The sequence below is a fragment of the Tachysurus fulvidraco genome, chromosome 10 (genome assembly GCF_022655615.1).
Source record: "Tachysurus fulvidraco isolate hzauxx_2018 chromosome 10, HZAU_PFXX_2.0, whole genome shotgun sequence".
In the NCBI taxonomy this organism is placed as follows: domain Eukaryota; kingdom Metazoa; phylum Chordata; class Actinopteri; order Siluriformes; family Bagridae; genus Tachysurus; species Tachysurus fulvidraco.
The window spans coordinates 15,358,138-15,371,234 of NC_062527.1; the positions used below are offsets into that span (position 1 = coordinate 15,358,138).

General features: G+C 36.7%; 1 protein-coding gene across 2 annotated transcripts in view; it reads right to left on the minus strand.

Moving 5' to 3' along the window:
* Positions 1-7,462: 7,462 nt before the first annotated feature.
* The window catches only part of bicc2 (bicaudal C homolog 2), a 25,045-nt gene continuing 19,410 nt past the window's right edge, over positions 7,463-13,097 (minus strand). For both annotated transcript variants that reach the window (XM_047819248.1, XM_027165131.2), the window contains exons 17-19: positions 10,637-10,800; positions 9,802-9,901; positions 7,463-8,491 (exon numbers count right to left, since the gene is read on the minus strand). In XM_047819248.1, the coding sequence (XP_047675204.1) occupies positions 8,361-8,491; positions 9,802-9,901; positions 10,637-10,800 (395 nt within the window). In that variant the 3' untranslated portion in view covers positions 7,463-8,360. The remainder of the gene's footprint in view (positions 8,492-9,801; positions 9,902-10,636; positions 10,801-13,097) is intronic.

Genomic DNA, 13,097 nt, shown 5'->3' on the forward strand with positions numbered 1-13,097 from the left:
CCTTAGATGGATTTGACTCCAAATAAAAAGAAAGATTAAAGAAAATACAACTGTGATCACTCACTTGAATATCGTTAATAGATATTTGATCCACACACAGGCCCAAACTAAAAACCAAGTCCAATGTATGGCCCTTTGTGTGTGTGTGGGACCAGAGACATGCTGTGTAAAGTTAAAAGACTCGGTCAAAGATAATAATTCCAATGCCGTGTTACAGGAAGCGTCATCTATGTGAATGTTAAAATCACCAACTATTAACACGGACTCCAATATAATAATATTAGATAAAAACTCAGCAAACTCATCTAAGAACACACACGCAGGGCCAGGAGGTCTGTAAATTAAAAGACAATAGAAAGACTTTGTAGTGCCAACCTTAGACATTTGGTGTTCAAACGAGCTGAAGAAATCCTGACTCAGTTGCCTACAAGAGAAACAGTCACGGTGCACAGTGGCAAGACCACCTCCACGACCTGTTTTGCGGGCTGTACCAAACACAGAACAGTTCGGAGGACAGAGTTCATTCAACTCGCGTTGCCAGGTCTCGGTCAGGCACATAATGTCTAAACATTCCTTGATAAAAACATCATTCAATATAAACGCTTTATTCGCTATAGAGCGAGCATTCAACAAGGCAACCCGAATCCGGTTTACGTTCACACCAGCTGACTGGGGCTTATGGGCAATAGGTTCCGCTCCATTTCTGTGTGTGTGTGTGTGTGTGTGTGTGTGTGTGTGTGTGTGTGTGTGTGTGTGTGTGTGTGTGTGTGTGTGTGTGTGTGTGTGTGTGTGTGTGTGTGTGTGTGTGTGCCTAGTCGTGTCTGTTCAGATTTGTTAAATGAGGTTGGATTAAAGAGGGGCTAGTGGTTGTTGTTGTTGATGTCAGCCATGCTCATCAGGAAGGTAGTGAGATGTAACAGAGGCACGTATACATCATCATATGCCTGCAGGGGTACACAGAAGACATCTGACAGAGAACAATGGACATGAGGTAAGAATAGAGTGCACACCCATCAATGAAGATGCTGTTGTGCTAATATACAATGTAAAAGGTAGAGAGTGTAAACACAGTCCAGAGCAAAGGTCAAAACACAGGCAGGCAGACTTAATAAGGCAGAACCTATTATTAAACAGAACTGAGGAATGGAGAGTCAAAACAAGGAAGCAGAATAAAACAGAATGTGGGAAACAAATCTTAAATTTTAAGCACATGACAACAATCATGACGTTTTGAAGGGAAACAGAGTTTGTGAGTGTGTTTCGTGTGTCAGGTGTGTAACATCACTGTGCAGGAAACCACCAAACCTTACAGTTCCACCGGATGTTTTGCCTCTGGATGTCACATCTTCTGGATTTCATTCTCCTTTTAGGTGTACGAAAGTACAGGTATGTGACCAATACCACTTACATTGCTGCTGCTTGTCATTCATCATGTAAAATCCTGCCTTTAAAGCTTAAAAAGTGATTGCACGATTAGCCTTTGAGTCGAACAATGACAAAGGCACTAATCAAATGACCAGTGTTATATATATATCTTCCTGCTGCTGAGCAACTTTATGGAGATGCAGATTTCATTTTCCAACAGGACTTGGCACCTGCACACAGTGCCAAAGCTACCAGTACCTGGTTTAAGGACAATGGGATCTCTGTTCTTAATTGGCCAGCAAACATGCATGACTTTAACCCCATTGAAAATCTATGGGTTATTGTGAAGAGGAAGATGCGATATGCCAGACCCAACAATGCAGAAGAACTGAAGGCCACTATCAGAGCTACCTGGGCTCTCATAACACCTGAGCAGTGCCACAGACTGATCGACTCCATGCCACGCCACATTGCTGCAGTAATTCAGGCAAAAGGAGCCCCAACTAAGTATTGTGTGCTCATACATTTCGTGTTCATACTTTTCCGTTGTCCCAGATGTCTAAAAATCCTTTCTTTGTATAGGTCTTAAGTAATAATCTAATTTTCTGATATACTGAATTTGGGATTTTCCTTAGTTGTCAGTTATAATCATCAAAATTAAAAGAAATAAACATTTGAAATATATTAGTCTGTGTTTAATGAATGAATATAATATACAAGTTTCACTTTTTGAATGGAATTAGCTATGATATTCAAATTATATGACCAGCACCTGTATATGTAAAAGAATTAAACAAAAAAAAAAAGAGTCAAAGTTCAGCTTTGAATCTGATCTGAACAAATCCAGTTTGACTCTGTGCCATTTGAGATTAAGATTGTTGTCCTTCAGCTGCCACAGCAGATCATACGATCCCAAAATTTGATTTGCTTTTTTATTTTTTTTACACTGGATACCCTTCCTCCCCCGGTCCAAAGACATGCATGGTAGGTTGATTGGCATCTCTGGAAAATTGTCCGTAGTGTGTGATTGTGTGAGTGAATGAGAGTGTGTGTGCCCTGTGATGGGTTGGCACTCCGTCCAGGGTGTATCCTGCCTTGATGCCCGATGACGCCTGGGATAGGCACAGGCTCCCCATGACCCGAGGTAGTTCGGGTAAAGCGGTAGAAAATGAATGAATGAATGGATACCCTTCCTGATGCAATCCTCCAGACTTGGGGCCAGAACTAAGAATTAACCCCTCAGTGGCTTGGTCGATTCCCTGTTCATGACTCCAACCTGGGCCATGCCAGCAGGCGCACATGATCTTTTTGCTGAATCAGAAATGTGAGATTAAGATAAAATTAAGATCTTTTAAAAGAAATATTAGAAGAACGACGTCTTCTCCACATCAGGCTGCATGATGATCCTCTAACAATAGATCTGCATTTATGTCATCAGGAAGAAAATGGGATCATAAGAACAGAAACATTATAAAAAAAGTGAGCTTGTGTTTTCTGTCCATTCTGCTCTTTCATTCATAGTTCACTGTTGCCATTACTGTATTTGTAACTGTCTCTTGAGAGTCGTGTAATTGTATGCTGTGCTGTTATTGCTGGCTTTAAGAAGAGCTTCGTACAGTATCTTCGCTTACACAGAATTCAATTATAAACTTCTGACTTTGTTGACTGTCTGTTTGTAATGACATTAAATCAGTCACCCAGGAGCATTTAGCAGTTGACTTCTGTGTCGATCTCAATTCATGACCAAAAGGTGTGATTTTTGTAGGCCTCAGAAATTTGGGCATAAAATCGAGTGTAAATCTATCTGAAAGCAATTTGTATCACCTGACAGACTTCAAACTGAGATGTCAGATAGAGTTATCCAAAGAAAGGGTTTCAAAATAAAGAAGATGTAAAGAAAAAGGAGAGCATAAAAGTTCAGATCATATGTTCAAGTTCACACTCAAAATGGGAAAACTTTTTAACAGATTTTTTTTCTGACCACAGAGCAGAAGGGTTAGCAAGTGGGTGGAGAAATAGACATGCATGAGAGAACTAAAGAGAGAGAGAGAGAGAGAGAGAGAGAGAGAGAGAGAGAGAGAGAGAGAGAGAGAGAGAGAGAGAGAGAGATCTGCCTACGTATCTGTTTATGTATCTGCCTGCCACACCCTGAGGGACAGTGAGTAACCCACCCAAATGCAAATACTTTTACTTTTAGCAATATTTATTTATTTATTTATTTGTTTGTTTGTTTGTTTGTTTATTATTTTTCACAATGTTTCGTAAGTGTAGTGTACATCCAGTGCATGCTCATTCTCCTTAATAATGATTAAAGCACACAAGCACATGGCAGTGGTCTATTTTGTACATTTTGTTTTAAATACTTTTCTATTTCTCTATTTTTTTGTTCTGAAAAAAAGTGTAAAAAAAAAAAACATTAGACCAATTTCCAAATCCATTACTGATCCACAATCCAATCAAGTCCATATATTAACTTTTTTTTTGCACTTACCTGCCTGTTAACTCACTTGCCTGCTAATCTTCATTCACCGTTTTAATCCTTTTCAACAGCTTGGTAGATTTCTCCTCTATCACTTGTAAAGAAATAGTGAAAGCTCCTCATGTGCTTCCTCTGAGACATGTGAAGCCAGTCATCTGCTCAAAATACACAGAGGAATTTGTTATTTGTCTTCTTCACATACACAAATTCACAAATGTCTACAATCATCTCATTGTGATTGACAGGTTAGAGAGAGTATAGCATCCATCCAACACAGACAGCAGTCATTTTTTTTCTCCCTTGGCCCCCTGCCATTCATGGATTTGAACTTTTGCTCTTTCAATGATGGGGCAAACATTTTCCTGTTGTGCTGCTCGAGAGCCTGAAGTGTTTTCTTGTCTCCGTTTGTAACTTCTTGAATTTGACTTTTTTTTTACTTCTGCCTTTTATTTTCATTTTGATTGCCTTGCATTCCTGTTTTCTTGACATTTGACCTCTGCCATATTTTGACCACAAGCCTGTCTGCTGATTTGGATTGTTAATAAATGGCTTGCACATGCATTCATCTGCCTGCACCTTCTGAAAGTCTCCAGTGCACTCAGTAGTACAGTCTGTTCTCCTTTTCTCTTGCTGCTGCCGACTGTCTATACAAAACAGTCTGCATAGTAAATAGTGTCTAGAGTCTACATGGATTCGCATTTTATGTGTTTTTCATATCAAATTAAACCCATTCACCTGCTACATCTGGTCATGAACTAATGATATGAGTCATGCGTGTTGGTGTGTTGAATCAGCTATGGCTTTTTACTAAAGGAGCTATTTTTGTAAGCATCACAAACACATACAGAGACACACACACACACATCCACACCCATCCACACACATAGGCTTGTCACAATACAGGCAAAGAACAAAGACAGAACAATTATAACACACACAGCATGTTCATTATCACTATACCAAGACAGATATATTCAAAATCTCTGTGGAATTGTGACATGAATGCTGTCCCGCTTGCTAATTACATGAAATGTGTGAAGAGAAATTCACTAATCTACATGTGTCCGCCTTTTAAGGCTGACACAAGTCATCTCTGCACTGGCTAGTAATAAACAGGAGCATAATAATGTATTTCAAAAAGCTGTCTGTACCTGATGGCACTCACTGAGGCATAGAAAATGTCGAGACAGTACCGTGACTGAGCTTATCATTAATTTTGAAAAAAGAAAGAAAAAAAAACAACCCTCTAGTCTCACATTCGCTATGACAGACGCAATATGAAAATGTAGTGTGAGAGAGGTTTGAAGAACTGGGATTGTAAGTCCCGCTGGGTTTTCTGTGTCTGAAGATGATTTGAAGAAGGGCTGTGACTGAAAATGATTCCCCAGGTCTCTACTGAAGAGTGGATGCAATATTTAACCACTCTGCTGGGCCCATTTTCTAAAAATAATAGACAGGTTGAGAGGTTCCTGAAGCAGCTATTTAACACTTTTCCCTTGTTTTTTTTTCTTTTTGGCTTGTTTGTTCTTGTTTTCTTGATAAATCCAGCCACATTTAACGTGATTGGTTGCCATGTTTAAATGGTGAATCGACGTGCATCTTTATACCGCACCACTTACTCTTTGAGAGGGGAAATGAGCCTCAAGGGGAGCTCCAATTTATTTATATATTTATTTTTTATTATTTGGATAGAATGTTAATCATCCTATTTACTTTGACATTATTAACTTTAAATCTAAATTTGGAAACCAAAGCAAGTATTTACTCCAGCAGTCTTGTTCACATTATTTACCTCCTCTCTAATACCGATGGGTTTGTTCCAATTTAGGTCCATTACTGTCGGTAAGATGGAAGTGAAAAATCTGATTAGAACATAAATGGGATTGAACTTACTGTAACATTGGGTCTATTGCCATTTCTGTATTATGCCAACTATTTTGATATAACGAGGAAACTGAATGCTAACAGGGACAGACCCTTATATCCATGTTAACAAATGCACACCAAATGGAAATGACCAAATGATGACTGAAGGCATGTATGGAGATTATTCAAACCAGAGAGGAGTAAACTAGCAATGTTAGATGTTTGTAAATTACAAATAATTTTAGTTCAATTATTTGTTTGCATTTTGTTTGGCTGATCGTTTGGTTAGGTTTTTCAAACAGCTTGGTTATTTATGTATTTGCTGTTTAAAAAGTCTATATATGTATCTTGATTGTTATCTTATTGAGTTATCTTGTGATGTGTATATATTCTTGCTTGGACCTGACTGAACCACCTACAGATTAAGAGATGGAGCTAAACCACACTGAAGACCCACCAGCTAACCAATCAAGCGACTGTATATAATAATTACTTGCCATGATGCAGTGTTTGAGCCTGAAGACAGTCTGAACTCTAAATCCTGCTTCATGTCTTTCTACATCATATCCTTTTGATTCACTTGCTTTGCCTAAAGTCGAACATACATAATTAGCCTGACTCACACTTAATTAGCCTGATGAATCACAGGCAACGTTCTACAAAACATGTTTTTCACTTACGAGGACAGGCAGAAAAGGCCCTGAGAGAAAAATAAATCCTTTTTCCCTAGGGAGGCAAAACCCATCCGTTCATTTTACTAGTTATATTTTTGTCTGGTGCACTGCACTGATCATCAGAATGCTGCTCTCTTTTACTACTCTGATTAATGTGGTGTAATATTTCATTTATCACAGCATTTATTTACTCAACAATGGGTTGTGCTAAATCAACATTACTAGCAACAGACTTTTTCAACACAGTATAATTATTTGCGTCATTGGCTTTTCTGTGGAAATGATTTTCAGCCACTATTGTGTGTAATGTCACAAATGAGGAATGATACTTCAAGGAGAGACGGATACTGTGGCACAGGCGGTGCTCTGGTTCCCCCTAGTGGTAGATTTCTATAAAAAAAATACATATACATAAAAAATACATTGATTTATCTGTGGTTGATGAAGTTGACTATTAGTAAAACAATTAAATCAAACCTTTATCTTAATTTCTTTATCATGTCCCTCTGAATGTAATCTTTATAGGGTTTTGTAGAAACTCTACACTAAAGTTTCAATATCAGATAAGTACAAGCATCTTTGGGAAGCCAGGAAGTCCATAACTATCCAAGGAACACTTGAGGAAGAATTTTAAAAATGAGAGAAAGGGGATCAAAATTTCCCAGCACATAAAAAAAGTTAATTCTTACCTTAATTATCTAGAAACCTAATGTTATTATTAGAAATTGGATTCAACTGGATCAAATGAATCTTTCTCTCTGTACTTTCATCTTTGAAGGCTTTTTAATCTAGACTTAAAAGAACTACACATAAGAAGTAAGTTTAATTTCAGTCATAACATCCTGGTCGAAAGCAAGAGAAAGAGCTATATATTAATTCAACCTTAACACTCTTACTTATACATATATATCATGCAGACATATATATTACATATATACTGTAGCCTGTTTTATAAGGGATTCTATTGATTTATTTTTACTTCTGATACTTGCATAGAATTTAGGATGGGTACCTGAATACATGAACTTATTTTATGACTTTACAGTATGTCTTTATATCTAACTTCTGGTTTTAATTTTCAACCAAGCATGTCTGGGGCCTTCTTACTACCTCGTAGCTTATACCTGTCTTCCATTCTATCAGATGAATCAATAAACAATGTTTTTTTTTTTTACTAAACATCGTTTGCCAGTTCGTCAATGAAAAATGGCTGAAACTGGAAATGCTGTATATGCAGATATGTTTATATTCATTAAAGTGGAAAATAATGTATTTCTTTCATCTCATCACTAAGCACAGTTTTACTTGTTCATTGAGCGAAACAATTGAATGTTTGTCCTAATCACGGTGATAAGAGCATGTGCTACTGAACCAGAATCAACACTGTTTAACAAGCAAGCGCTGTTTATGTAAAGCATGCAAGTCTTATTTAAAAAGAATTTCTGATTAAGCATTTGAATAAATTCCTCTGTTTTCCTTCCTTCAGTGAAGAGTCCAATTTATTTGAAATGCTTAATTATGTTCACAATGCATTCTCATATTTGCACAGTGCAACATGGTACTGCACAGAAATGATGAGAGAGAGAGAGAGAGAGAGAGAGAGAGAGAGAGAGAGAGAGAGAGAGAGAGAGAGAGAGAGAGAGAGAGAGAGAGTGAGAGAGAGAGAGAGAGGATAATACGAAAATAAAAGACAAGCCACAAACTAAGAGAAAGAGAAGGCCATAAGCATCTGCATATTAAATGCTGGCAATAGTAAGAGAGTGGATCCAGAGTGAAGGTCAGTTATTCTCGCACATGTCCTCTGAGACTTGTATCACATCTGTCCACTCTGCTGCCTGTCTGTAATTAATCTTAATAGCCAGTCCTTTATTTAATTCTCATTCAACGGTCACTGAGGCACATGACTAGTCAGGAAGCACAGCCTCTACAGCACTGTAGTGTGGATAATACAGTCCGGTTTACTCCACAGTCCCCTTTCACCAGCGGTTACTCTTTGCAGCCACGTCCTCGTCCATGATTCGTGGAAGCCGGCCACTAGCTCCACCTTCTAGATAGCCAGGTTTAACTGCAGGAGCTTCAGGGATTTTCAGCATACTTTTATTCAAATCTGGGGACAAAAAGCAGTATATATGCAGTTATGGGAAAGGCAGACAGCGGTGGACACAAATGCTATCCTTTACAGAAAAATGTGTATGTTATTCCCTAAAATGTGAATTCAAATTCATCTTCATGTGAATATTATCATAAGTGAAGATTTGTAAAAAAAAAAATCACATCTACAAAATGAAGCAAACACACATGCATTAGATGTGAAAATTTGCAAAACATATCATGGGAATTGTCTAAAATATGAGAATGTCACATGCGAATCATGACTTTTACCTCATTTACTTTTTATACAAGTGAGCAAATGAGGTTTAAGAGCCTTGCTCAAGGGCCCAACAGTGGACAATTGGCAGACATGATTTACACTCATGACCTTCCAGTCAGTAATCCAACACCTTAACCGCTAATCTACCACATCCCACTTTCTATTGCTAGTTGTTATTTCTATACTGGCACTAGATAATCTTCAGTAGTGTTCAATGTCTTCTCGGTAGAAAAACTCTTCTCTGTTCTGGAATAAAAGTCCTCTAGATGTCCAAACGGCTGTCACCGATAGTCTTCAAATTACAGCTTATGTTCCAGAAGGACATAAATTAGCACTAAAAATTTATTGTCTGTGTGTTTTTAGCCTGAGTTCCTTGTCTTTGACCTAGTGAACTGGTACCAGAATGTATTTATTGATAAAGACTTAAAAGCATTTCTGTATGTCTGTCTGGATAAAGGAATCTTCCAAATGGCATAAATGTAAAAGTAAAAGCCAGAAAGTTCAGTAAGATTAGATTGAAAGGTGAAGTGAAAAAACCTCTGCTAAGTACTGTACAAGACCGAGTAACAACTGGTTACAGAATGAAAATCTCTACAGAGTCTTTTTGCAGCATTTGATAGAAATAGGCTTCCGTTCTTGTGCCAAAATATATACAATGCCTCAAAATAAAGAAATAAATAAAATTAAGATTAGATTAAGGTTCCAGTCACTATAAGCTCTACAAAACTAATCTAAAATCATAACAGGTTCATTCAATGCTATACTGTACAAGTAAAAGTGAAGTCCAATTTTAACAATAAAAGTTGTAGCAAAGGATGTATAAAGGAATATATAAATACTGTATATAAAATATATATTTTCATTCCATCACCAGAGTGACTGGACTGTTAAAATATAACATGCAAAGTTATAAGTTTCAGTAAAACGTCTGTATTTTGTAGTGGGTATCTATTAAAGCTAATTATATTTGTATTTAATTTTACCAAGCTATCCAGATCCTACTGAGCGCTCTATAAAAAACCCAGGCATCTCGGCCAAATTCTTACCAGAAATAGCCATCAGCATCTTCCTCCTGGCCCCGAATGTGGATACACCCACTTCCTTCAGATCTTCTTCAGAAAGAGTCAGGAACGTTTGGAAATCAATCTGATGGAGAAAAATAAGAGAGTGACCCAAGCAGCAGCAGAAATCATCTGCACAGCATAAGCTTATGATTTCAAATGTTTTTTGGATTAACAAGTTCCTCCATGAATTTGATGATAACGTATCAAATTACTGATGAATAAATGATCTATAATGAATATATGAAAAATAAAGACATGCAATACATGTATGTTTTATTTGTTTGATGAATATATAAAGTATTTATAATGATTTACGTTGCTAGATTGGTGAGGATTGTGTTCCATATTTTATGCAGTTCATAAACAGCTGAGATTTCCTTGATACTCTCTAAAATTCATAGCAAGCAAACATATTAACAAACATATGAGATAGTAAGATGATTGTTTGAGAAGAATGAGGAACAGATTTGATGAAGCATGTAGAACAGCTGGAGCTGGGAGTAAAATAGTGTAATCATGGCTGACCTGGACTATGCCAGAGAACATTAAAGTAATCAATTGAGACAGTCAGAATAAACGCGGCAGGTCCGAGCAGCTGGAAAAAAGCTGCACTGGGAAATAGAAGGCCGTTAGAACAATCTAAACCCATAAAATTCATATTCTCTCTGATAATTCAGATCCACTTGTGGTTTTAGTAGTAAAAACATTTAGTGATGGAACCAGTACACAGGTGCCAGTGTGAAATAGGCAGTGTATATACAGTACTGTAGTACAGGGGAAGTGCAGTGTAAGAGCATGTGCATGTGTGTCTTTGTACCTCTTGTTCCCGGAATACAGTGATATATTTCTCCAGACCCAGCTGAATCAGTAGCTCAAGGAGGTCATCTTTAGGGTGAGGAGGAGGAGGAGGAGGACTAGGAGATCCACAAATCAGTGATCTGGATACACCTTCAAAGTAGCTTCCATTAATGAATGCATCAGCTGCAAATATAATGAGATAAACAAGATGTTTTGATCTGATCACGGCTTCGTTCAGAAAAAGGTGTGCTGCAGAAATTAAAATGAATTACACCACATAACTCTTTGCTTCAGATGTGAGTATGATTAGTATTTTTGGGTCTCATAGAGAAAAACAATACATTTTCCACCGCGGGAAAGTCTTCATGACAGAAATGCCAGAAAGACAGAGGACCGAGGGTTGTCAAAAAAATGCCAACTTATATATTATAATTAATTAACTTTAAGAGAGCAAATATATATATATATATATATATATATATATATATATATATATATATATATATATATATATATATATATATATATATAGTGAGAGAACAACTGTTTATAGCTGCTATAACATAAGTGATACAGGAAGTGACTTGGTTTCCACAACATTAAATTGAACTATAAAGAAATAAAAAACATGACAGTTTCTGTGTGGTATATGGTAAATTGTAGAGGAGTAAATTAAAACATGTCAGTGATGTAAATATCCCAGTTTGGGCTTATTGATAATTTCCTGATAACACCATATATCCAAATGGTTTATTCCTAACTATTCAATTTCAATAATGGCCCTGTTCATGACTTATACCACTTCTCAGTCAGACAAAGCAGAAACAAATAAAACATCTGAAGCTGCAACGTAGCTGCATATCTTGCATATATGGCAGCTATGTTCACACATACAGTGATTTTACTGCCACAGGAATTCAGTGGCTGTACTATGAATCATGTGTAGGCATTTTCTTGCAGCAGAAATGAAACATTCTGGAGGGAGATTTCTATCGTTTGTCTATAAAATTTGCATCATATCGTACGAGATGAAGGAAAAGCAGTGTGCGTGATGTTTGTCATGTATCACATGCACTCTACTGTCATTTACATACATTTTTCTCAAATTTGTCGCTTTGTAGCTCTATAAAGCCATTCTACTGTTAACAAGCGTTTGCTCTGTTTCAGTCTGATGTTTGAAGCTGAGTGAAAATCGATCATCATGTTTGGATAAAGAATCGTTGGAGTTTGATTTCTGCCTCCGGGATGGCTGCCTCCCACAGCTCGAATCCATTGATCTCACCTCCGTAGCCACTACATATAGACCTGATTGTCTGATATAAGAAGTATAGGAAGGAAGACAGTCCACTATTAAAGATGGCACTGTAAATCTAAGTTTTTAACTTTAACGAGAAGCTAAATAAAAGTACACAGACTACAGGTTTGAACTTCTCCAGTTTAAGCTTAGTCCATGAATGCTGAAGAAAGACTATGTACTGTATAAAGTAAAAAACAGCCATTATAGAGGATGTTACATCTTATATACCACTACAGAACTGTAACAAAACATCAGAAGATTACAACTCAAGGAGGTTAGGTTATTACAAAAAATAATGGAAATCAACTTATGGGATTTTTTCAGACAGTAAAAACAAAATTATTTTGTCACCACAAGTCTGATATTAACTGATTCTGGACACTGTTGGCTTTCATTGTGAGATGTGGTTTGATATCACCATTTACTCTGAAGATACGAAACAATTGTGTGGAAAAACGTAACCGTTTTGCTTTTTGGAACTTTTCTATGAATATTTTGCCATTAGTAGGCTAGAAAGAACAACACTGTGGAGTGTGACTTGATGAAGGATTTAATGCTGAACCTGGAAACAACAACATTTCACCTGATACAAATCCCATTTTTTGTCTTCCGGTAAAGTTAAAAATAATTTGTGGTAGAATAAAGCATGGAAGTGTGTCAACCGGCCCCAGTTACTTAAAAAAAAAATAAAAAAATAAAAAAATAAAAACGCTGGACCAAAAACAAAACAAAAAAAAATTTGTTCATTTTGCTGTTGAAAGATTAAGTTGAAATTGAATAAAAAATTGAAATTAACTTATTCTCTTAGACAGTGGAGTCTAAAAGTCTCGGACCACAGTGAAAATCTGATTTATTTTTTCATTTAAAACTGGAAACAAACTGAGAATTTAAGAATTTTTAAAAGTATTAAACAAAAACAAAAGGAAATGGGAAACATCTTGTTTACAATCAATATTCAGGATGTTGAACAACACTCCGTTTCACTGAAGCGTGTGTTCGGATCTGGTCTAAAGTGGAGCATCAGGTTTTACACTAAGATGTATTCTGCATCAGCTCGAGTGCTCACTGTTATTATAGAAAAAATGGACATATTAATTACAAAGAAACTTTGAAATGTGTGTAAATATGTCTAAACACTTAGAAGAAGCGAAACCCTTTATATCATTAACACAACTCATGCTTT